This window comes from Schistocerca nitens, chromosome 1, assembly GCF_023898315.1.
Source record: "Schistocerca nitens isolate TAMUIC-IGC-003100 chromosome 1, iqSchNite1.1, whole genome shotgun sequence".
NCBI classification, from domain to species: domain Eukaryota; kingdom Metazoa; phylum Arthropoda; class Insecta; order Orthoptera; family Acrididae; genus Schistocerca; species Schistocerca nitens.
The window spans coordinates 1,068,263,405-1,068,290,893 of NC_064614.1; the positions used below are offsets into that span (position 1 = coordinate 1,068,263,405).

The window sequence follows — 27,489 nt, forward strand, 5'->3', positions numbered from 1 at the left end:
ATATACTCCTTCCACCTTTCTGCCTTCCCTTCTTTGCTTAGAACTGGGTTGCCATCTGAGCTCTTGATATTCATACAAGTGGTTCTCTTCTCTCCAAAGGTCTCTTTAATTTTTCTGTAGGCAGTATCTATCTTACCCCTAGTGAGACAAGCCTCTACATCCTTACATTTTTCCTCTAGCCATCCCTGCTTAGCCATTTTGCACTTTCTGTCGATCTCATTTTTGAGGCGTTTGTATTCCCTTTTGCCTGCTTCATTTACTGCATTTTTATATTTTCTCCTTTCATCAATTAAATTCAATATTTCTTCTGTTACCCAAGGATTTCTATTAGCCCTCGTCTTTTTACCTACTTGATCCTCTGCTGCCTTCACTAGTTCATCCCTCGGAGCTACCCATTCTTCTTCTACTGTATTTCTTTCCCCCATTCCTGTCAATTGTTCCCTTATGCTCTCCCTGAAACTCTCTACAACCTCTGGTTCTTTCAGTTTATCCAGGTCCCATCTCCTTAAATTCCCACCTTTTTGCAGTTTCTTCAGTTTCAATCTGCAGTTCATAACCAATAGATTGTGGTCAGAATCCACATCTGCCCCTGGAAATGTCTTACAATTTAAAACCTGGTTCCTAAATCTCTGTCTTACCATTATATAATCTATCTGATACCTATTAGTATCTCCAGGATTCTTCCAGGTATACAACCTTCTTTTATGATTCTTGAACCAAGTGTTAGCTATGATTAAGTTATGCTCTGTGCAAAATTCTACAAGGCGGCTTCCTCTTTCATTTCTTCCCCCAATCCATATTCACCTACTATGTTTCCTTCTCTCCCTTTTCCTACTGACGAATTCCAGTCACCCATGACTATTAAATTTTCGTCTCCCTTCACTACCTGAATAATTTCTTTTATCTCGTCATACATTTCATCAATTTCTTCATCATCTGCAGAGCTAGTTGGCATATAAACTTGTACTACTGTAGTAGGCATGGGCTTTGTGTCTATCTTGGCCACAATAATGCGTTCACTATGCTGTTTGTAGTAGCTAACCCGCACTCCTATTTTTTTATTCATTATTAAACCTACTCCTGCATTACCCCTATTTGATTTTGTATTTATAAACCTGTAATCACTTGACCAAAAGTCTTGTTCCTCCTGCCACCGAACTTCACTAATTCCCACTATATCTAACTTTAACCTATCCATTTCCCTTTTTAAATTTTCTAACCTACCTGCCCGATTAAGGGATCTGACATTCCACGCTCCGATCCGTAGAATGCCAGTTTTCTTTCTCCTGATAACGACGTCCTCTTGAGTAGTCCCCGCCCGGAGATCCGAATGGGGGACTATTTTACCTCCGGAATATTTTACCCAAGAGGACGCCATCATCATTTAATCATACAGTAAAGCTGCATGTCCTCGGGAAAAATTATGGCTGTAGTTTCCCCTTGCTTTCAGCCGTTCGCAGTACCAGCACAGCAAGGCCGTTTTGGTTAATGTTATAAGGCCAGATCAATCATCCAGACTGTTGCCCCTGCAACTACTGAAAAGGCTGCTGCCCCTCTTCAGGAACCACATGTTTGTCTGGCCTCTCAACAGATACCCCTCCGTTGTGGTTGCACCTACGGTACGGCCATCTGTATCGCTGAGGCACGCAAGCCTCCCCACCAACGGCAAGGTCCATGGTTCATGGGGGAAGAGCGATGCGTTGCCACACCAAAATCAATGTTACTATGTACATCACAATTTGCCAAAACATCTTTCCCATAAATAACATATCCCCCTACAAGGGCACCAAAGGACTTACTGTTACTTAGGTACTTATCTACAATAAAGTCTTTTAGAGCGATCTCACCCAGGGAGTTCTTCTTCTCTTAAGTAACTGTTAATCAGCATTATTTCTCCCATAATATCCTCTAATACAGGTTTTTCTTGCCTCTCACACTGACTGCATCTCATTTCAATCTTCATATGTCCAGATAGTCTATAAATTTTGTTTCAAATGCTTCAAATATGTTTGTTTCTTTTTGCCACTATCCAACTTTAACATACTACAGCACTATCCTCTGGAAGTTTAATTTCTGAGCAAATTCTATTTAATGATTTGATACTAATAAATTCCTTTTATTCCAAATTGTCTTCTGTGTGTGTATTAATTCAGGTTTCATCTCTTTCTTCTTTTGAATATCTTCTGTGTGTGTATTAATTCGGGTTTCATCTCTTTCTTCTTTTCAACATCTTATGTAAGATTAATTTCCACTTCTTCTGTTTTAAAATGTTTAGATACTTTTTATTTGTAATTTCTGCTCCTATTCATTACTTTTTTTACCCTTAGGATAAAAATTGTACAAAGCAGCTATTCTTTCTTATTTTCAATTAGAAGGCATATCTTAGCATATTATGCATTTTTACTTGTGTTCCATATTTTTTCTTTGATGTTGTGTATTGCTTTTTTAGTATATCTGCCTTTGTATTTACACGACTGCTCTGCAGTTCACACTTAAGCGTCTGGTGAAGGATTCATTGAACCACCTGCAGACTATTTCCCTACCGTACCACTCTCAAATAGCATGCAGGAATATGAACACACAAATCTTTCTGTGTAAGCTCTGATTTCTATTATTTCATAACAATGATTATTTTCCCATATGTAGGTAGGCATCAACATAATATGTTCACATTTTGAGGAGAAACTTCTTTTCACCACTATGAAAAAGGTCTTTGTTGTAATAATTGCCACCCCCAACAAGTATGTCATATCTGTGACACTCTCTCCTGTATTTCATGATAAATCAAAATGAGCTGTTTTTCTTTTAACTTTTTCAGTGTCCTCCACCAATCCTATGTGGTACTGATATCACATCATGCAGCAGTAATCCAGAAGTTTATTGGGTAAACTGAAAATTAACAAGCTACAACCCTATTTTAACACTTTTTGTTGCAGGCTTATCCTGCTTGGTTACTAATTCTGTAACCCAGGCATTGTAAACGAAATAAACATTAAACATTTCCATTTGTACAAATTTCAGTTTATTATGACAGATTTCAACTGTCATATTTGCAAACTCAAGTCAAAATAGACATCACATTATAACTACAGCATCAGTTGGCCTGTGGGCCTCTAACTGTCCCATATCGGCCATTATGATAAATGTGAATTGATATGTATAGTGGCTGAACTTGACATCACTATGCAAACTGAGTAGCTGGCACAACATTACTGTCAACTGTCATGTCACCACTACCCAGAGGGCCCTTGTCATCAGGAGTGTCCTCTGATGAATCTTGCTCCTAGGTCCAATCTGAGCCAGTTGTAAGTGAATAAGTAAACTACATGCTAATCAGCCTATTTGTTTCGATTACTGTGCTTTCCTTCAGGGCTTTGTATCTGGCTGAACTCTAATATTGCATGAGCCGGACTTTGATCAGCTTGCACTGCTCAAAGGAGCATTCTGTAGCCTCTATTAGTTTTGTGTGTAGCTTGCCTTTAGAGAAATTGCTATGACTTGCGACTTGTGACACATGAAAATCAGAATTAGAAAATTTTTGTGATTAGGCAAGAGTGGGGGTTTTCAACCATGTAGGAATTACAAAAAGCCCTAATACAAACTGTGCAGAGTTATTAGGAGTAACAGCATAAGTGTTACAGACAGAGAAAGTGTTAGCAAACTGTAACAAGAATGTCTTTCATGCTGACAATGTTTAACAGTTTTTCCTTCATTGAATGAACTAAGTCAAGAGTGGAATGCTTACCACTGAATACTACAGTTACATTTTAGAGCTAGTCAAATTTCAGATCCAGAAAGACAAAAGACTGTGTTCTCATCAGGAAATTCTCAACTGTATCATCTAACATGGTTACTTGAACCACTAATGAATCCAATAGAACTTGAGTTGTATATAACCTTTTCTAAATCACAAGAAAGAAGAAAAAATATGTGATTACAAAATATGTAATTACAATCTGGTTAAAATTTTGGTAGTGGAAAAAGAGACCTAATCAATCTGATGAAGACTGGGCTACCAACCTGCATGGATCAAACAGGAACTGCAGTTTTGAAGTTCGTGCAACCAGAACTATGCTGAGTCCCTAATTTAGGGCATTGTAAGGCATCGTAACTGTAGTAGCCACCAGAAAGATCGCGGGAGGCGCACATTGGCACGGCGCGTCACGGGCGGTAGTTGCCGCAAGTAGAGTCCCGTCCACCAGAGGGCACGCGAGAATTCGGACGCGACCTCTGCCGGCGTAACAACAAGAACAAGAACAACAACAACTCCAGCAGCACGGGCCGTGCCCATTCAGTCAACATCGGGCATGCCTAGGACACAGTCCCGGTCTACGCTAAGTGAAGTGCGACGTAAACGTGAACAGTGTTATTACAGTAACCTCAACTTGGAAGCCATGAATAATGTATTGACAGAAGTAATGTGAATAGCTCATGTCTTTGAAACTGCCTGTGGAGCCCACAGTTTGTTTACAACAGAAGAAAATGTCATGGCAGTCAGCTCTCCAGTAACAGTCATATGGGACATCACACCACCTCCAACAGTGCCCTTACTTGCTCCATGACCAGTAACAGAAAATATGGAACTGTTCTATGTGTTCTTGTACCACTCCTGATGTCAGTTATATATTTTTTTCCTGTTCTGGTATATTTTCATTAGTAGTCATTACACTACCTCATCGAAAGTATGTGGTAATGCCTATGTAATGCAAAATTGATCAGTAGATATCATGAGAGGTGAAACTGCCAGTATAAAAGGAGATTGGAGGAAATTTTTTTGTCATTGGAGAAGCAGTGACAGCAGAATTGGTGTTGTGAGAGTTCAGGGGCTTCAAAAATGGACTAATCGTTCAATGTCACCTGAGTAACAAATCTAAAAGGGGCATTTAAACCCTTCTAAAACTGCCAAGTTGTCTCTTGGTGATATTACTGTCAAATCTAAATGTAAAGGAATAGCTATAGCTAAACCAAGACAAGGCAGACCTCATGTACTGACAGACAGGAAATGCTGAGCACTGCGGAGTCACTTGAGGTGGGTAAAGAGTGATGTCGTTGGACAGTGAGTGACTGGAAACAAGGGATTTGAAGTGATAAATCTCACTATATCAGAGCCACATGTGCACCCATATCAATGCCTCTGCTTGCAGGTCTTTGAGTTTTATTACCTAGCTACCATTTCTCTGTCGTCTCAGTAGGTGACACCATTTTAGTGCCTCAATCAGGATTAAGCACATATGCAGCTCTCACTACAGGTTCATCTGCTGGGGGGTGATTGTTTCAAGAGGCATTTCTCTGGATCACGGCCTGAGCTTGCTATCTGTGGAGGTCTGCTCACTCCATTTGGATGGTGGATGTTTGCTTTGAGGAGCTTGCTTACGCATACTGGACAATCACGCTTCCCTCTGCCAGTGCAGTAGCAGGCCATACTCTGGAGTTCAGCTAGGCCTGTTTCCTGTTGCCTTGGTCAACGAATGTGGCCACATACACTGCCCTGTATCTCCTATACCCACAGGCGCCGACTCTATGGGGCCCTAGGGGGCCCGAGCCCCATCAGAAATTTGTTTGGGGGGGGGGGGGGGGGGCGGCAGCAGAGCCCCACAAATAATTAAGAAAATTATTATATCTAAAAACAAAGATGATGTGACTTACCAAACGAAAGCGCTGGCAGGTCGATAGACACACAAACAAACACAAAGATGCACACAAAATTCTAGCTTTCGCAACCAACGGTTGCTTCGTCAGGAAAGAGGGAAGGAGAGGGAAAGACGAAAGGATTTGGGTTTTAAGGGAGAGGGTAAGGAGTCATTCCAATCCCGGGAGCGGAAAGACTTACCTTAGGGGGGGAAAAAGGATGTGTATACACTCGCGCACACACACACATATCCATCCACACATATACAGACACAAGCAGACATATTTAAAGACAAAGGGGCACTTGGAAGTTGATGATACTGCAAGTCAACCTCTAACAATTATTGTGTCATCAATTTCTTCATCGTCTTCAGGCGAGAACCATTCACAGTTGACACCTGGTCAATCCGTTAAGGAAAGATCATTTCAGAAGTCTTGGTTGATCAAATATAAATGGCTAGAATATGAAGCATCTACTGAAAATTTTTTTTGCAAAACCTGCAAAGAGGCAGATGCTGAAAATCTATTACAGTTTGCTTAAAAAAAAAAAAAAGAAGATGCATTTACTTCCATTTGCTAACTGGGAAAAGGCTTTGGAAAAGTTCTGTGTTTATGAAAATATGTTTATGCATAAAGAAGGTGTTCTGAAACTGTATTCTATCACCAACCGAAGTGTGGCCTCCCAATTGAATGAACAGTTCAACAGTTATATGAAGAAAGGCCATTTAGCTCTTGAGACAATTTTTACTACCATGCAGTTTCTATGCCAACAAGGACTAGCAATTAGAGGGCATGAAGATGTAAACTCAAACTTTTTTCAATTGTTGGAACACCAAAAGAATGACATACCTGAGTCTAAAGATTGATTAGGGTATTCGAGGTATAAGTGGACTTCCCACGATATTCAAAATGAGATCATTGATCTACTAGGAAAGTCTGTGTTGAGAAAGGTTTTGGATTCAATGAAGAAGACTGAACATTTTTCTATTATGGTTGACAAAACAAGTGATTCTTCGATCATTTTTCTATCATGGTTGACAAAACAAGTGATTCTTCGATTCACAAACAAGTGTCATTTTGTATTCCGATGATTCCTTAACCATCAACGAAACTTTATTGGCTTGTAGGAGACCCCCAACACTGAATCACGAACTCTGTGTGGTACCTTAAAAGACTTGCTTATCTTGATTTGTCAATGGATAACTTAAGAGGACAGTGCCTTGAATATGAGAGGTAAGTTCGAAGGACTAAAAAAGTTAGTTTTGGATATACAACCAAAAGCACATTATGTGTACTGCACTTCTCACAGTTTAAACTTGGAAGTTGTAGACAGTTTCCACCATCTTACATCTATGAGGGATATTATGGCTTTAGCCAAGGACTTAATAAACACCGTAAGGGAATCCAGCAAAAGGATGAGACTTTTCAGAATCATACGCTGTGGGAGCACCAATGCCTAAGCTGGTCTATGACCTCTTTGCCTGACTTGATGGCCTATGTGAGCTTCTAGCATCTTCAGAATATTGAAAAACTTTGAGGAACTTCTGGAGGTTTTGAAACATTTTCTGCAGAGGACAAAACAGAGGCAGGTTACAAATGTGCAGGCTACCTTGAGTCAATGAAACAATTCAAGACTTATTTCTTTTTACATCTTTATTGCCATGCAGTGAACCCAGTAGTGGATGTCAATGAAAAAATTCAATGCCCTCATCTAAGTGTTGCTGATCTGGAAAAAATATATGAGGGCTTGATTTGTATATTTAATGGAAGATCAGATAGTTTTGAATACTTTTGGGAATTGTGTTTAAAAGAAACACCTTCACAAGTTGATGATCCTTTGCTCCCTCGGAATCAGAGTATACCAAAGAAGCATGGAAACAATGAAGCCAGCTCACTGCACACTTTCAGAACCCCAAAGGAATACTACATAGCTTTTTACATCAAAGTTTCTGGAACGGTGCTGCTTCAACTGGACTCACACAATTCATTACAGACGAACAAGAGTGCTCGCTTTTGGTAAACAGAGGTGAAATAAATTTGGAAAAATTAACTGAGTTTTTCAAAAATGACCTAGAGATTGAGAGATTGTGCTTACACTTGAATATGTTAGCTGATATCGCTAATAAAAAACAACTGGTCTTAAAAAACATGTGTGATGTAAGAAAGTACATTACACAAGAGCTTGCAGTTGGAGAAATGTTATGTGAAGTAGTGATGTGCATTAAGCTTCTCCAAGTAGTTACAATCACGACAGCAACAGCAGAATGGTCAATTAGCGCCCTTAGATGTCTGAAGTCATACCTCCGATCAACAATGGGTCAGAAGCGATTGAACAAGTTGGCTGTTCTTCATGCCCACCGAGATGTTTTGGATGAATAAGGTATCCGACCAGTCATCAACGACTTCATATTCAGTAATCCAGTCAGACGGTTGCATTTACACCTTTCTAAAGGTACCGTAGCCCTAATAATGGCATATAGGGCAATATCAAAAATCTTTATAAAATAGAGAATTAAATACATACATAATGTTAAATTTTCAGTTTCAAAATATTAGTACTAGTTTAGTACTGTATTACTGTATTACTGTATTAGTTATTTTCAAATACTTAAAAATATTTTTAGGGTGTAAGACCCAACTAAAACCCGCTATTTACATGCATTTTGAATGAAAGTATTAGGCACACTGTATTAACTTTATTAACTGTATTAAAGCATTAACTCTGACATATTGTTTTTATTTAATGAACCATGAGCCTTATTCAAAGTAAGCTTAAATTAGCTATTTCACTTATTAATCAAAGTGCTATTACTGTGCGACTGCAATATTTTATGTTTTATTCTTTTAATGATAGTTTAGGATTTATTTAAATATAATTTCAGTCTTTTCAGAGCTGTATATTCACTGCTCTGTAATAGTCTATAAGCATGATTATTACTGTAAATTAAATTAGCGTTTTATGAAAATGCCATGCACGTTTATGTTTTGTTTCTTTTTTCAAAGCCAAAAAATGTGTCAGGCTTGTCAAGTTTCCTGGAGTGTTGAGTTATTGAGAGTCCTGTATTCGGGGTTCTAATGTTGATGACTCAAAAATCCTTAAAAAAAAACTTTAAAACTCACTATTTTTCACCTAAAATTTAGAAAATTTTCCAGGGCAAAACCCCCAGTATGGGCCCCTCCAATATTTTTTTTATAAGTCGGCACCCCTGCTTATACTTGGTGCAGGAATAACTGTGAGCACCATTTCTTGTGTGCAGTAAAGTGCTCACAGTCCACGAAAACTCCTGTGCCTTTGCTACTGAATTTCATTTGACGATTCTTGCAGTAAGCTGATTGATCTTATACTGCTAGCCATTGTTTTGGACAAAGCCCTGAAAGTGGATCAGCACCCCAGTAATAAAGCAATGCCACAGTTACATTTATTCAGTTGCTAAGAGAGCTTCCAGCTTAGATTGTTCTGTTTGTGAGAACCTGGTCTACAAAGACTAGCTTTTACCTGCACTGCTGGTGCACATTTTCTACGATCAGGTATCTTTAAAAAATTTTATTGTTTTCTGTTAACATTGCTCTAGGAAGATTTCTCTCTACCTACACTATTGGTGTGTACATTTTATAGGCTTAGGTACCTTTAAATTTTTTGTACTGAGAAAGATTTGCCTTTTCCTGCACTACTGGTGTATGTACTATCTGGGTTTAGGTATCTTCAATATTTTTCATTGTCAGTTAAGACTTAAGTCCATGTGTGTGTTATAATTTATTTAGTTATGTAAATTCTTCTATATTAACCCAATGTATTTGTGGGCTGCACTGTCTCAGCTGCCACTCCTGATTTTCCCTGTCATGCAACCGTTCAGGGTGTGAGCCAAGCTCAAGTTGGTTGCCGTGTTGGTTCTTCCATGTGTTTCACCACCTTTGTTTGCTTCTAATTTGTTCTTGGTTGCTCTTGTGCATAATTGCTTATGTTTACTGATTTTTTAATGCTCACTTTCGTATTTTAAGCCTGTACAGAATTCGTATATTCTGTTATCTTGAGAATGTTTGTTCTTAATGATTAAAGTGTATGCACATTGTGGTCTTTGTAATATTGATTTCCAAACAGCCAAATCTATTGTTGGGACCAGTAAGTGTGTTTGGGACAGCTCTCTAATTTTTATAAGGTTCAAAGAGTTTGTTTGGTTTTGATTATAAAAAGGGGAATTTTTTGCACTATTATAGAAATATAAATTTCAATTATTTGTTTGTGATGTTCCCATGAGCTTAATGGTTTGTAATTATTATTTATGTTAAACTTGGCCTATGTGGCTAATAGGTATATTTCTCATCTTTGATGATGTTAAATTTAGCCTCTGTGGAAAATAAATACCATATCTTAAAAGGATAATTTTATGTATGTTCAGCACCTTACCACTCGCATATCCTAGCTCCTTACCATTTCAGTACCCTGTGGCAATCCAATGGGAGGGTTTGGGTTTGGTGAATGCCTGGAGAATTTTACCTGCCATCACTTGTAATGCCAACAGTGAAGTACAAATGAGGTGGTGTTACAGTATGGAGATTATTTTTGATGGTTAGGATGTAGTGTCATTATTATGTTTAAGAAAATGCTAAATGCATGATATGAACACATTTTACAGTCCTGTGTACTGCGTACAGTAGAGGAACAGTTTGGAGACAACTGTCATAAAGCAGTGTCTGTGAGGCAGTGGGTTGAGGACAGTAACATTCCTCTGCACAGTCAGACACCTCATGGAAAGCCTCCCCAGCAGAGTTCAATGGTCATAATGGCAAAGCATACACACCTCACATATTATGTCCACTAGTAGGTGTCTTGATACTTTTGATCAGGTACTACATGTGATAGAAACACTAAGTAGTTAGTTTCTTGTTCATGCTCTATTTTATTAAAATTTATTATTCACGGGATAAGTTTCAGACTTCTGATGATAATAGCACATTTGGTTCTTTTGAAAACATTTTCTGTAAATAAATATTAATGATTAACTATACATGCAAATCACTAGAAGGTAAAATTTTCTTTGAGCAAACAGTTTTTACTGCTAAATGCCCATATCAATGTCCGCATGCACTTGTTTTCAACAATCATTTCACTTTTTTTAAAAAAACTTCATGTCTCAAAAGTTACTCATATTCAAAATTTTCATCTTCTGCAATGTTTCAATTCGAAATTGTCATTCTTTCCTAAATTCACTACAACTGTTTTGTATCCCTGATTTTTTTGGTTTCAAAAAATGACTACTTTCACTAAAATAACATGTTAGTTTGTTAATTATTCAAATTAGAAAATTTTACTTTCTCAAAGCTTTTTGTGGGCTTCAGAAATCGCTGCATACCTTAAAATCAGCCATATCAAGAAGTATCTATTGGTTTTGATATATCTAGTTACACTGCTCTTAGTTAAACAAACTTATGTCAATGCCTATTGCCTATTATGTCTTTGTTCCTTGTAGTTTTCCTGAATTTTAAATTAGTATCTAACTTATAAGATTGTATGCCAACAAACTGTAATTTCTGGTATTATGTGTGCCTATAAGTAGGTGTTGTACACACAGTCTGAATCAGTCACTAGTTAGCATTCATTGAGTTGACAGTAAATACGTTAGTCGGTCAAAGATTACCATTCAATTTGTAAAGATAATGTAATTTACAATCTGTGTCCAGCAGCCATTACGTTAATATCATGTAGGCAGTCTGTATTTAGTTATCATCAGTCCATGTCCAAATTATTTAATTTAATGCATTAGTTGGCCACTGGAAAACTCAGTGATATGGTGCTAATATGTGTAGCTTACTAGTCGGGTGCTGCTGGGTGCAAATACAATATTGAGAGATTGAAAATAAACTGCTGCAGTGGGATGCATTTTATTTAACATATGTTCATCAAGTCCATTAATAGTGGGAGGACAATGAACAACAAAAGACCAAGAGATTTCTGGGGCATAGTACCACATCAGTAAAGTTACAATGACCTCATAAACAACTACATCAGCAGTGATGGACCACAACAGTGCTGTTCCCTTGCTGTAAACGTTGCTTCCTGCACTATGCATGTATCACATGCCTCCATCAGTGTACAACATGCCACAAGTGTGGCAAAGAGAGATGTTCGCAAAAGGTATGATTTAAACAGTACCATTGCAAATGTGTCCCAATCTGCACAAATGAACCAAGTGAGTGATAAATCTGCAGAAGTGCAGGCTTCTCAGAATGCAGCCCAACAAATGTAATGGAACTCAGATATGTTCATAGGTAAACACTCTGTGAGGTTACTTCTGGACATTGGTGCTTCCCTGTTCTTACCAAACAAGTCCACTTACTTGAGTTTACAGTCACCACCTACAAAGGCAACTGAAACAAATATTAGGAGTTATGGATGCCATTATGTGCCCTTGCTATGGCAGTTTTCAGTTTTATTCACACACAACCCAGCCCTTACTAGTAAATGTTCTTTCGACAATTTATCCCAAAGTGGACAATTTTTTCGGGGCAGACTCTAGCCAAGCTTTTGGATTTATAATTCATGAAATAGTACACACCATGCAATCCAAAGGGCTTTGTGCTGCCTAAAGACTCTCTGTGACAGATATGCTCACATCTTCTTACCTACATTAGGGAATGGTATTCTTAACATGATAGGTGGCACATGCTTCTTCAAAGTTCAGCTGATGCCCCTGTTTCTGACAACTTCAAAACAGAAATGAATAGACTTGCTCATGACATTACATTACAAAACTTATCCCCTACTGATACTGGATGAATTCTTTGCAACGTTAAGCTGTGGCAGCCTGTTAAGTTAAACTGTTATCACACAGACATATTTTCAAATGCCCTGGGGTGCAGCACAAGTTTACTTAGTGCTTAACACAACATTCAACCTCTGCCATTACAATAGGTTGCCTTTTGAAATTTCTTCAGCCCTGCCATGTCCAATGTTTTACAAATCAATTACTTAAAGGTATTTCAAACTGTGCCACATACTTCATATAATACCATGGTCACAGGTATGGCTCCTCTTTTGTTCTAAAGGCTGGCAACAAAGGACTGAAATGCAACCTGTGGAAGTGTTCTCTCATGTAACCGTCCAATTTACATTTAGAATTCAAAATCTCAACCAATGAACTTAAACAGAAGAGTGTCGTGGCAATCAACACATGAATGTAATAGATTTACATATGTTTCTGTGCCAGATCAACTATTTGGCCACTTCACTGCAAGCTTAGCTGAACTCTCTTACCCAGCTATGATGCCAAGGTGTGCATTTTGAATGGTCATCTCACAGTCAACAGGCTTTCGATGCATTAAAAAATTGACTTAAGTGGACACCATCCTTGACAATATATACCCCAGGCATGCCACTGGTAATACTAACAGCTGTCCCCATGCTGCAGTACAGACAGTGTCAGTCCCAAAAATATCATAATGGCACAGAGCACCTTATTGGATATGCCTTTTAGACCTTATTTGCCTGTTCTCAAATCAAACTGAAGGCTCTCGGTATCACATTTCATGAATTTAAATTATTCCTTTACAAACAGAAATTTCAACTTGTCACAGTCTACTGACCATTGCTCACCATCTCTGGCCCGAAGCATTGTTTCCCATGCCACTGCATTTGTATAATTTTCACTATTCTATCCAATATGGGGCAGTGATGCTCCATACTAACACAGATGCATTGTCCCTGTTCCCCATGGATCACAACCTACCTTTTGACAAACACAAATTGGTGTCTTGTCATAGGTTCCACCCACATGAATCCAACATTACACTGCCTCTCACTTTGTGCAGAATAGGTGACTGGATACATTTCCCAACCTCATGTTCACATCTACTGGCCTTGACTAAATCAGCTGCACCTAAGCCAAAAGGTTCTGTTGTAGGTCTCTGAGGAAGCCACTGCCACATCCTGGTTCCACCCCCCATTCAGCTATGAGTTCTGTGCTTTCTGAATGTTGTTAGCAGGAGCACCCTCTGAGAAATCCTGCATACAAGCCAGTCTATGGCAGCTGTAATTCTATCAGTGAGGTGCACACAGATTACCCTATTGGTTTGATTTATCCTGTTTGCATCTGTAGTGTGTGTTAGTTTTTTGTGTAGTTTGTCTTTACCAAAATATGTTTTGGTTCAGTACTGTTGATTCCCTTGTTTTGATGAAAAGTTTTAACCATAATTAAACTTGCTTTAAAACACATATTATAATTGAAAGATGGTAACAATTCATTGATTGTACATAATCAGTAATGCACTGAAAGCTGCATTAAAATGATTAAAAAGGGCCCAACATTTCAATGTGACACAACTGTGCCTGATGAACTGAATACTCTTGCTGTGTCTTTAAATTTAAGTCAAGGGCCTCAAACTCTGTGAAAACGCAAACAAGCTCCGAGTAAAAACGTTTCAAAAATTGTTAAAATATATAACTTTTTCTCTGGGTCATATAAGTACTAGAAACTTTGGCAACACAGTTCTGTAAGTGGTTCATTAACCCAGAACAAAAGGGGGAGTGGGAGTGGGTACCAGCACTTTATCATAACAGAGTTACGTCCTTTGAATAACTGTAGGAAACAATCAATGGTAGAGTGCTGTCATTCAGTGCATGTTGTAATGCAATATGGTCTTTTCAGATTTTCACAAAATAACACAACATCAGTTATTTTAGGGAATTTAATGCAGTATTTAGTTTCTGTAGTTTTCATATCTTAATTCCTCCTTGTACAATATATGACAGTTACTTTAGAATGAAACATATTCCGAGAATAAAGTGTATTTGTGAAATGTATCTTCAACAAGAAATAATGGGGAACAATATTTTAAATTACATAGTTAAGTCTACTTCCTCAAATCAGCAGAACAAGTAATTTGAGTAGTCAAATAAATTTATATCTTCATATACATTGTTGGGATTTTTAACCCACCACATCAAAGAAATAAAATCATTAAACAACTTTACACTTTATTATACATGTCTTTATTTTTATCTCCAGTAACAGATGACAACAGATTCTGAACATTAGTTATTCAATCAGAATATTTTCTCAAAATATTTGTAAGATGTATGTTAGAACTTGCATGAAATGTGACTGAAAGGTTGTAAATGTGATATGTTGGTGTGATTGGCAACGTGTTTTTCTAGTGGTATGTCATATTCATTTGACATTTCTACATATGTTATTAGCTATGACATTACTTACTTGATCATGCATGCATACAGCAGAAATCACTGTACTTCATCAGTATCCAGTAATGAAACTGACAGTTACAAGTCAACCCATTACAACAGTTTTTAAAAGCATTCAGTGTTATTCTAAGACAATATCTTGGAGTTATTCACTAGAAAGTTATATTTTATTTCTGAGATCAATTTTTAAGTCTGAACCAGTTTGACTGATAGTTGTGTGAAACATACAATTGAACAATGTTTACAGGCCTCAGTATAAACTGTTTAGTAGCCTTTTTTCACTTTAGTATCAATTTGGCACAATAAGAACAGGTGATTTATGAAAAAAGAAAACTGCTCATCAAATTCATATGTTCTTAAGAATTAATAGTAAGCTTGAAGTAATAACAGTTTTTTATCATTATACAAAATCATTTTGTACAATATCAATAAGTAGAGATGACTAGAGATCAAGCTGTTTAAATCAGGGAAGCTGATCTTCAAAAACTGAATACCAAGGGATTTTGGTTAATTAACAATTATTGAGAAACCTTGTAGAGATCAATAACAAGTCCCCTTTAGCAACAAAGATAGCATGCATTTGATGTACCCTGACATTTGACTCTATTCAGAGTGATCTGAATGCCACATTCTTATGACATTCAGCAGAAATCATTGTCATTAGAATTTGTTTGGAAAGCTAAAATATCACAATCTCACCAACATAATCACAAACACTTGTTCATAAATTTTTACAGTGGACAAAAGAGAGAATGAATAATCTTTAAGTTTTTCATTTATTAATTATGTATGAAATTATCAAGCAGTTTCAGCTTAGGCAAACTATTCAGGTAAATATTACTTACATACTCCATGAATAAAAACACTTCAGGCTTCCTCATCTGTATGTGTACTCCAAAGGCCACTGGTTATAATCTCAGAGATGATAGAGTATTTCACTGACAAAGGTTTAATTTGTGCCCATAGTCAATATTTCCACTTCAACAAACTTGCATCATATGTAATGTTATAGCATAACTGAGTATATGTTTCAAATCTCCCCTTTGAAAGTGATCAACTTATATTTTAAAATCTAATATGTATATAAGAAAACAATATATTTGAGGTTCTCATTTACAAACAATTTAACATTAATCCTAAGATTACCATCACAAACACTTTACCTAAGCCAGAAGTGTAAAAACTGATAAAAACTTAACACCTACGTCCTCCAGAGTTTTAATGTCAAAACTGGTAGTTTATGCAACACAACAGTTTAATCATTAGTACCAAGTGTCGACCTATCAACGTATTAGAGCACTTGAAACTGAGCTTATATATTCATAATACAATACAATACTGCATCTCAAACTATTTCCAGGTTGGATGCCTTACACGTTGACAGCAATGGAAAATTACGATAACTGAACAATGCATATTAGTCAAGCACATGAAACAGGTTGCAAGTAACATGCATTCGTCACATTGAAACCAATGACTTCTAACAAACAATTTAGATGACAATGCATCAAGGGATCATGTCACAAGGCCTTCTTTCGAATTACAACTCATCTGACAAAATTTCTTCAAAAGAAAAATTTGGAGTGACTTCCTTTGACATCATCTGTGTGAATGTGATACATTATAGCAACATTACACAACAAACTCTCATAGAGAACAAAATGTTAAGTAAATAATATTCAGCATTATTTACTAATTTCTGACTCCTTGTTTTAATAATGTGACATGATAAACTCCTCTGTATGACACTTGTAATTTAATTATTTTTTATTGTTGATTATTACTGATATGTAGCAATCACATGTTGTATGACTTTTGAAATAATTTGCAAAGCCAGAATTCTACTTGTACACACTTAACAAGTACATGGAAATTACTCATCAATTCAATAACAAAATTTATTGCTAACTTAAGAAAATTTGTTTATTCATTTATTGTTATAACAGGAAGTGAACATTTGTTCCAGTACTTCCCAACACCATGTAAAAATATAGTATAAGTTAAATAAATAAAGAAATTATAAATTCTTTACACTGTGTGTAGCATCTAACACTAAAGATCTAGGCTTTTTATATATTTCATAAACAGTACATATTTCCAGAAAAAATATGAGAGATTTCTGCATATAAATGCATTTTATAATTTACTATAATTAAAATCTTAAGGAACAGTATTTATATATGTGCCACTGTATTTAATTAATATTTCATTAAAATATAAATAGGCACCATGTAGGATATATGCTGCATTTGTGACACCCATGGTGTACAGCTTATATGTGCTATGGTTGAGATGCCATTCGAATCCTTGCTGTCTCTCTTGACCTGTTGTGTACTTCTGCTGTACGCAGTGTAATTCCAAAAATGTCCTCATGATATCGGTTTTCATCCTGTGAATATTTATTTGGAAAATTTTAGTGATATTACTGTTTGACAAGTTTTAGTCGCTAAGTTAAAATAAGTGTGACTAAACAATCTCCATTCCAGCTAACTCTAGCATCAAACAAAGTGATTTTAGACTCACAAACAAGGAGAGGTCCCCAGATGTGGGCTTCACTTTCTGAATCCATCTATACAGTGGTGTTGGTTAGGGTCCCAGTTATCATACCTTGCAGGCATTCGTCAAAGTGGGTCCCCATTTGCGAGTAATTAATGAAAAAGGATTTTTTGTGCTGCTCCAAAGCCTTATAATATGATAATTATTTTGAGTGGCAGCTTAGTGTGGTGGTTAACCCTTGAGCAGGTGCACCTACGTATAAAGTGTACCATACACAAATAACATTTTCTTGTACCATTTCATTGTTGTTTTCCAATTGTGAGCCCATACCTATTCCTTCATTATTGTTTCAGCTAACACAGTGCTAAGTTGTGCTGTCGTACATGTGAATGAGCAGCGGTAATATACAATAAACAATGAGCTGGGTGAGAAAAAATTTGCGATCTGAGCAAGAAAATAACCAAATTTCTAAGCTAGTGGCACACTGCCACAGCGAGGCAGTTATCTACAAGGTAATTAGCAACCGAATAAGTGCTTGGTTGGGATTTGATTCAACTGTGCTGTTCAGTGCTTCGAGTGGGTCATTACTCTGGGGTAACATTTGTACATGGCAATAGAGTGATACATGAAATTTTATTTTATTGTTGTTTAATTAAACTAAGATTAAACTGTGATTTTGCTCATGAATGTTTACCTTGGTAACACACCGACAGCTATTCTTTACAACTGTACAAAGTACAATGCGTGCCCACGTAATTTACAAAAAATGGCATATCTGCTCAAGTATGTAACTGATATGCTGAAGGTGATGGATTCGAATCTGGTCAGGTGCTTATCCTTTTTTTTTTTATCTTTTTCAAATTGACTATGATCAATATTTTTATCAATTAAATGTTTCAAATGGAATTTTATTGTTTCTAATCCTTTGCTCTATCATTTTAATGACCATACTAACTTTTTTCTAGACTCTCATTCTCTTTTAATTTGGAATCTTTGGCCAAGTGATTCCAATTACATCTATGTATTAACTTCAATACAATTTATTCTATTTTATCATGTTATATATTCATCCATATTACTTGACTCACCATCCCTTGTGTACACCATGTGACATATATTTTTGTCATCAGTGAAAAATATGATAAAAAAGTTCAGAGAGCATCTGAATTACTTCATGATGAATGCAAAATTGCTAAGCAATAAGACACAGTCAAACTCCATTCAATCGTTCATTGGATTCTGTGTGCACCACCATGTACTAATATGATATGGTATGCCTGGTATGGATTGAAGTTAGGTCATGAAAAGATTAATTTCATAAAATTAATGAAGTTGCTTTCCTTTGAATGTTTTGAAAAAACAATGTGAATGCAGAAAGGCAGCATTTATTTTTTGTCCATGGTGCAAGAAGAATTTATGTTTTAAATGTGTGCATGGTGATTACCAACCAACCAACCAAAATACATCTCAAAAACTAAAAATAAATTTATGATTATTGCACAAATGATGAGCCAAGCTATTAGAAATAAAAAATATATTTGAACCGATTAACTGAATAAAAATAATGTCAAAATCAATTCAAAAAAGACTTAGAAATAAAAATTTAAAAGCATCTAATGTGATTTGAATATGTCACTTCAGCATATCAGCTATATACCTTCCCACCCCTGTGGATATCTCCTTGTCAGTTAGAAAAACGCTAGACCATGCAATTCTTTGTTAATATTAAACAGAAACCATACAGTTTAACACGGGTCTAAGCTGCCTGATTTCTATTGTGGCATAACTGACTGATTTAATACTGTCCGCTTATTCTCATCTTACAGCAATAGTATTACCTTTACATAATTATTACGCTTATCTTTAATAAGCTGTTTAAAACATTCTCATTTTTCTGTATCTATAAGTTTCCTCATCCAGTGCTCAATTTCAGTGCCAAGTAAGCTAATCCTAGATAACATAACAGATGCTAGCAAACCAGTCCCTTTTTCTAGCAGGCATTATCTATAATATCCTTCCCTTCCAAATCTTTCTAATATTTCTTCATTTTTTAACTTTATAAGTTCTTTTAATTTTAACATCATTTTATTCCATGATGTTTTGAAGAATTCCAAGTTCCTCTTTCCCCGTATTCCTTTGATCTACATTTGGTTTCCCTTCCAATGCTTCTTTGTACAAGTACACTTACAGAATGTTATTTCACAACTGCATAATCATATCTGATCACAACTGCATAATCATATCTGAGCATTTTTTTTTTAAAAAGAAGCAGTTCTTCACTTGAACTTATTTAGGTTGGGTGTGATGTGGTCACTTTGAAGATAACAGCGATCCCATGTTTGAGAATATGTGAAAATTTTTATGATCATCATCAGATTCATCTTTCTTCTTCTTGAAGTTAATAGAAGAGGTAAATAAAATTTACAGCCTCTACTGACATCAAATAGTATAAAAACATAATAAAATTGTAATAAACAGTCATGACCCTGGAGTATGACCTTTGTTAGCACAACAATGACACTACATCACAGGCCATGAGTGTTTTTTACAATTTTATAGTGTTTTTACACTATGTAATGATTCCAATCATGGCTATAAATTTTATTTCCTTCTTTTTTTGACTTCAAGGAGACACATCAATATGATGACGATCATAAAATCAAAACTGGTCATTGAAAAAAAGAAATATATGTGGTCATAGTCTGTATTGGATTTCACGTATTACACCAATTTACTCTATGCTATCAGTTTAATGCCTTGATTACCATAGGTGATTACAGTCAGAATCACAGTCACTCTTCACTATAATTTGTTAGTGGCCTACTGTTCTGATCTAATCTGTGGATGAATGCTTCTTTGCTGTACTACATTTTTGTAACTTTCAACACCTTTCCCTCTTTTTTTAACGTTATCAATGTTTCTTTTAACAATGCCACATAAGTCATGTGATTAACTACCCAAAAAGAATAACTTACCATATGTTTTTACTTGCTTTGAATATTTATTTATTTATTACATATACTTCCTCACATTTGATGATAAGGAGATAAGCAAACAACATGATGGGGAACATATTTGTAAACTGCTTATTTGCTTCGGATAGTGACTTAAATAATGAGATAAAGCTTTCAAACAATTGCTGCATTTCTCCAGCAACATTATGTCTGTCCTCATACATTTTTAAACACTTCTATAATCGCATAAATACAGTGGGAAAGAAGGATCTAGAGTATCTATTACAGCATGAGAATTCCTCCTGCAATGAGTTACAAAGAAAATTTCATACCAATGAGTGCAGGGAAGAGACAATGACACACTGAAATCACTCACAGCAAAAGTGTTACAGCAAGGTTCTACATTTAAAATTAATGCAACATCACTACATATTCAGTGAAACGGTTGTGAGGATGTATGGCAATATTCGTGCAGTTTTTTTTTTTTTTTTTTTTTTTTTGGAGATAAACTATCCTAGCTGTAAAACAGGTTTTATTATGTTATATTTTGCCAATAACACATTTGGCCTTGTTTAAGGCATCTTGAGATTGGCCTACAAAGAAAAATACAAAGGGCATAACAGGTGTTACACACATGTGCTGCCTTCCAACTAAATGTCTTAGTATGCAAACAGTCAAATTTTAAGAGACTTCATGCAGTGTCCTTGTAAGTATATCAAGCAGTCCAAAGGACACCAAACGTGGGATCAGGCCAACAGAAATGCATCACAATATGTAAACATTTAAAGTGCTGTTTTGTACCTGCTGATGTTTTTTTTTATATTTAAAATATGACTTCCCATATTTTCAGCATTTTTTTATGTCAGAGCACTACACAATGTTCTTAAAATATTGCCAACATTATGTGTTTGCTAAGACATCTGCATACACAGCAGCATATGCATTTAACAGTTGTTATGCCATTTGTATTTTGCTTTGTAGGCCAGTCCGAAGATGCATTAAACAAGGAAAAATGCAATATTGGCAAAATATAAGATGATGAAGCATCTTTTGTAGCCATGAATTGGAAAAAGTTCAGTAGTCATGCATGCTACTTTCTAATGAAAAAATAACATGAAGATGATCATAATGAGAGTACATTACTTACCTCATGGGGATGATTACAAGACCTGAACAATCTAATTCAATAAACTAGTACATAATGCAGATCACAGGACACTGCTTTTACAGTTCATAAGTTCTGAAACCTGAAACATGAAATCCTGATTCCTCAATTCCTGGCAGATTCTCGAAATATACAAAAGACCAACGTAGTCAATCTATACAATATTTCAGCAGTATTATTTGCCATCTTATTCTAACCTGTACTGAGGAATTAAGAATAATTCCTCTATACATTTGTGAGGAGAAAAGCAGTTCAGCACTCCGTAATACATCAAGAAGAAGCTAAGGAACACTGTCAATATATTCTGCAAAATATATGCAGTCATATAATTAGATAGCTGGAAACTCATATCACATACCAGAGTAAGGAGACAATTCCTTGGCCTGGCAGAGACAAGACAATTACATCACTGAGATTTTATATCCGTTATTTTGGCCTTGTTGAAAAAGATTGTAAGTCAAGTGTCAACTTGAGGAGTATTTTCTTTATACACATGTATGTTTTAAGTCTCTAGTTCAAATGGATAAACTGAAAGAGAGGGCCGATATAAAATCCTATTTTTAGAAAGGTTTATTGCAGGGGAATTCATACGACATTAGTGAAGGTTGGTAAGGGGTCTGTTCCTATGTTTTAAACAGTTAAGGAATGAACATCTGAATTAAAAATTATCTTGAAGATGCAGAATATGGTATTTGAGGTTTGGTAATAAAAGGTGAGTGAAATATATGAGGCTGTGGCATCTTGAAGACCTTCCAGAATCACACTTCAGTCAGGGAATTTACTTATTGGAAAAATCAGTTGCCAGGGTACATAGAATTAAAAATAAACTTGTGCTCTAAAATGCATAACGTAAGAACTATGAGTATTTGATCATCTTTGGCACTTTGAGACACATCTCTTCTACAGAACAAGTGCTCGTAGCTCTCATGGTATGCATTTTGGTGCCCATGCCGACTGCACTTTTTTTCTTGGTTTAGTCCATACTACTTTCTCTCAAAATATCGGAAGCAAGACAGTGTAGTAAAAGGGGTGTTACACAGTATTGAAGATGAACATGTGATAATAGCTTGTGAAGTATGCATTTTAGACCCATATTTACTAGACATTTTGTTCTTGTTTTGGCCCATAATACGACATCCAAAAAATTTTCAGTGGAGTTCTGGTTCACCCTGTGTCTATCACATTTGCGACTTACATCAGAGTGTTTCATGGCCTGGCTGAAAAATATTTCAACCCATCTTTGCAACTTAGAGCTAAAGCCAAAGATTCCATTGCCTCCATAGGCTGCTCCCTCTAAGATAAAATATGAACAAGTCATTTTATGTAAATATCTAATGACAATAAACTAATTTGCTCACCCTCATTTTAAGCATGTAGCTCTCAACATCTGCATCTGTCATAGACCCATGTTCCTGTATTATTAACTTCAGCATTTGATACACATGTTCAGCCATTGTACAGTCTCCACATACATAAAAATGGCCATCTTCTTCAACCAGTTTCTTGTACACTGAAGCAGCTTCTTTGCGTATTAAATCTTGAACGTATGTCTGAAAAATAGTAAACAGAATTCCATTATGCATGTGTCTAATTTTCCAACAATGTTTCTCTTGTAGGTAAAATAAAAACCATAAAACGTGCGCATTCCTTTTTGTTAGTCATAAACTGTGGTGCACATGAGCCCATCCATATGTGAACATGTGCTTACGCCTTCCCTCACACACACACACACACACACACACACACACACACACACACACACACACACACACACACACACACAGAGAGAGAGAGAGAGAGAGAGAGAGAGAGAGAGAGAGAGAGAGAGAGAGAGTACAGTCTCTGGCTGCTGAGGCCAGACTGTGAGTAGCAGGGCATCATGGGACAAGCAGCCGGGTGGTGAGGATAAGGAGGAGACTGGGGCAGGGAGGGGGAGGGATAGCAGGGTAAGGGTGTGGGACAGTAAAGTTCTGCTTGTGGGAGCATACAGGGACGAGGTGCTGAGGGAGTAAGGCAGCTAGTTGCAGTCGCGAGGTTAGACAGAGGGCAGGAGGAGGGGGCGACGGGGGACGGAAAAGGAGAGGACTGGGTGCATTGGTGGAAGAGAGGGCTGTGTAGTGTTGGAATGCCAACAGGTAAGGGGCTAGATGGTGCACTGGACTGTGACTAATGAAAATTGAGGCCATGAGGGTTACACAAACGTAGGATATATTTCAGGCAGAGTTCCCACCTGCACAATTCAGAAAAGCTGGTGTTGGTGGAAAGAATCATGATGGCACAGGTTGTGAAGCAGTCACTGAATTGAAGAACATTGTGTTGGGTGGCATGCTCAGAAACAGGATGGTCCAACTGTTTCTTGGCCAGTCTGTCAGTGGCCATTCATGTGGACAGACAGCTTGTTGGCTATCATGCCCATGTAGAATGCAGCACAGCGGTTGCAGCTTAGATTGTCAATCACATGCCTGGTTTCACAGGTAATCCTGCCTTTATTGGGAAAGGTGATGATTGTGACTGTACGGATGTTGGTGGTGTGGGAGGATATATAGCACAGGTCTTGCATCTAGGTCTACTACAGGGATATGAGCCACCAGTCAAGGGGTTGGGAGCAGGGATGTTTACAGATGAAAGAGGATATTATGTAGATTCAGTGGGCAGCAGAATACCACTGTGGGAGGGGTGGGAGGGATAGTGGGTAGGACATTCATTATTTCAGGGCATTATGAGAGGTAGTCAAAACCCTGGTGGAGAATCTGTTACCTTGCTATTCCTCCCTCTCCCTACTCCAGCCTACATTTGCGTCTGTGTGTGTGTGTGTTACAACTCAGCATTTCCACTATATGGTGAAGGGCAACTACCCTTATCATAATAGTGTTACATTCCATCCTGGATTTTCCGTTGTTATATTTTTTTACTGTTTTTGTAATCTAATCAAAATGGAACCGACAAGATCAAGCACATCTTTCTAAGAATGTGGATCAAAATGTAATGCCTCCTATCTCATAAGAATCTAATAATAAACATATAACAGTGCAATTAATGCAGATCATAGCCTGAAGTGTCCTCTACAAAATATTATGTTCACCATAGCCACAATGCACTTTTACAAATTTGTGTCATTGTTGAACCCAGACATCAAAACAAGTCCGAAATTTTGCTTTTGATCCATTATTTTAAAGCTGTTTTAACCTCATCCATGAAGAAAATGCATGGGGACACAGTAATGGATGTCAGCAATGTGTGGTGTTGGCTAAAGAAGTTTAGTAATGGAGAAATGAGTATTGCAGGTAAAACATGCTGCGGCTGGCTGACAGGATCTGTCACACATTCCAACTGAGAACCTGCTGATAAAATGATTCGAGGAGACAAATGTGTTATCAGAATCAACAGTGAAACCTCTGTAACCGCATTTAAGAAACTCAAGGAGGCCATAAGAAAGAAGAGACCGAGCTTCATCATGATAAAGCATACCCTAACATACTGTTTTTCACAACGAAGCAACTGCAAAAAAGGGCTAGTCAATGGTGCCTTATGCACTCTATTTCCCTGATTTGCCACACCTGGTTTCTACCCATTTGGACCTATGAAAAAAGGAACACCTACATAGTTACAGAATAAACATCTTGGATGAGGTTGAAACAGCTTTAAAATCATGGGTCAAGAAGCAAAACCCTAAATTCTTCCAATCTAGTTTTGATTTCTAGGTTCAGCAATAGTGTAAATGTGTACAAATGCATGGTGTCTGTTGAAAGGTAGTGTTGCGTATAGTATAGTTCAATTCTCATCTGCACAAATTCTACTGTTATATATTCATTATTAATTTTTTCATGACACAAGAGCCATTACTTTTCGATCCACCTCTGCATATGAAAGGTCTGTTATTCAATAACAAATGAATTTTCTGTCTAGTTAACAGAGTGAATGGTACAGTTCTTTCTCAACTCATATGTCCTTTTATCAGAGATCAAAGGAGGATTGATTGAAAAAAGCTGGAAAGGAGGAGAAGGTCAATCAATCCTCAGATTCAGAAGGACCCACCCACTGCGAGGCTGACAGAAGACAAAGATGAAGTTCTAGTCACTTAGTTTCTTATATTCAAATTTTGGATGGACATAAACTAACTGGAAGAACTGAAGTGCAGCAGTTAATGTTTGTAGCTTCCCGAATCTACAATTTTACATTTTGTAGCAGCTGGCAAGTAATCCCATATATTACTTCTCAGCTCACTGTCATATGCCCTCTCCATATCTAGGAGCATTTTTATTGGGTCATTTCTTTACATAAAATTATTTTGCATTTTGATATATCATTAAAATATTAGGAGAAAGGAAAAGACCCAATAATATTGTTCCTAGACTAAGAGAAAACGCATGATAGTGTGCTGAGGTATAAAATATGGAACTGCTCGTAAAATGGAATGCACCCAAGTCTCTAATTAAACAGACTCAGATGCTCTATGACAAATGTGAGACCGGAAAGTGAAAGTCAATGTGGTTTAAAACAAAGAGAGCTGTGTGTTATTTGGTTTCAATTATTACGACCGTAAATAAGGCCATTATTTTAATTTCACCAAAGGTTAGGAACAATGCAGTCATGTAAGTGTAGCTAAATTTCCTTTCTTTAGTACAAGCATAATGTGTCAAAAGATGGAAAACTGTTTCTTAGGAGGAAAATGTCAATTGATGGGGCAAGGAAAATTGTTTATAATTGAATTTTGAGAAGATTTAACACAAGATGTAGTCAGTGTTCAGATTTGGACTCTATGGAATGGATCACACACTTCACTTGAAATCCTGTGTGCTAGGGTTAATGAAAACCTTAGTTCACGTACATTTGCAGTACACATGATTTAAAAATGAAGATATTAATCTATTCTTGATTTTTCTATTGATAATAAGTGTGAAAGCTGACTTACAAGTGTAAGATGTTAAGAATACCAGAAGTTTGAGGTATAATTGTTTTACTATTGGACCCTCATGTACAGACATCTTCAGAAAGTTGGTATTTTGATAACTGTCTTACAATGCATTTAGGTTAATTAATATCCTTTATCTTTACTAGTACCTTTCTTTTCTCAAAACAAATGTAAAGTACGAATACAACCAAAAGCAACCTCTACAAAAACTTTGAGGCCCTAGTAATGGTAGAGAAAGGAGGACAAATGTATTCAACAATCTGCTAAGCATGTTAAATGTTTTCTGGGTAATATAGTGAAGTTTTAGATTGAATTAAAGTACTTCCTTTTAGACCACTCTGTTTACTCCATTGAAGAGTATTGCCGAAAATCTTAAAATTAATGTTTCAGGTTATATTACAATCTAATATGGTTGCATAAAAAATAGACTCACTAAGAAGTAGCGAGAGAAAACTAATCTAAAAGGTGTGGAAATGTGGAAGCTCTTGGCTTCTAGCCAGAGGGGCTGAAGAGAAGAGAAAAGAAAAGAGAACAAGGAAAAAGGACTGGTTAGGTTTATAAAATGGAAGAGTTATGGAAAAGTTGTGCAGAACCCTTGACAAGGGGTTCTTGGCAACTCTCCCCATTTATCCTGCCATGTCTACAGAGCAGATTTTTTTTATATATCCATATTACATAACACTCGGTATTTAGGTTATAATATAAATAATATTAGCTGCACAGTAGTACAATAATTTGTAAAGTTCATTAATTTCATTGTATTGAACTTCCATAAAATGTACAGCTTTCAATTCTTTCCACATCACAGGGACCCAGTATGAGTGATCCACTGAATAGGGCTCATGGAAGTTAAAACAATGTAAAATGAAAGAAGGGTAATATGTTTAAGGCTTAACTCCTTCCATAAGAAATTCTAGTTCACATACAAACAAAAAACATTTCAAATAGCAGGACTAGGTACATTTAATAGAAAGAGAGAGAGGAGGAGGAGGAAGGGAGGGAGGACAATTACAATGAGAATTTGCCCAGGTTCTGGATACAGTATCCAATACAGTCTCTTAGAGAGCAAAGAAAAGAAACGAATTTAATTCCTGCAGTACTTCTTCTTTTTCAGTGTCTTAAGGTCTAATTTGAGTTT

At 36.6% G+C, this 27,489-nt stretch overlaps 1 protein-coding gene across 1 annotated transcript in view; it reads right to left on the reverse strand.

Annotated features, from left to right (window-relative positions):
* Window positions 1-14,580: 14,580 nt before the first annotated feature.
* Window positions 14,581-27,489, reverse strand: part of LOC126198198 (nitric oxide synthase, salivary gland) — a 730,749-nt gene continuing 717,840 nt past the window's right edge. Inside the window, exons 24-25 of the mRNA XM_049934702.1 lie at window positions 22,798-22,989; window positions 14,581-17,213 (exon numbers count right to left, since the gene is read on the reverse strand). Coding sequence (XP_049790659.1) covers window positions 17,106-17,213; window positions 22,798-22,989 — 300 coding nt within the window. The 3' untranslated portion in view covers window positions 14,581-17,105. The remainder of the gene's footprint in view (window positions 17,214-22,797; window positions 22,990-27,489) is intronic.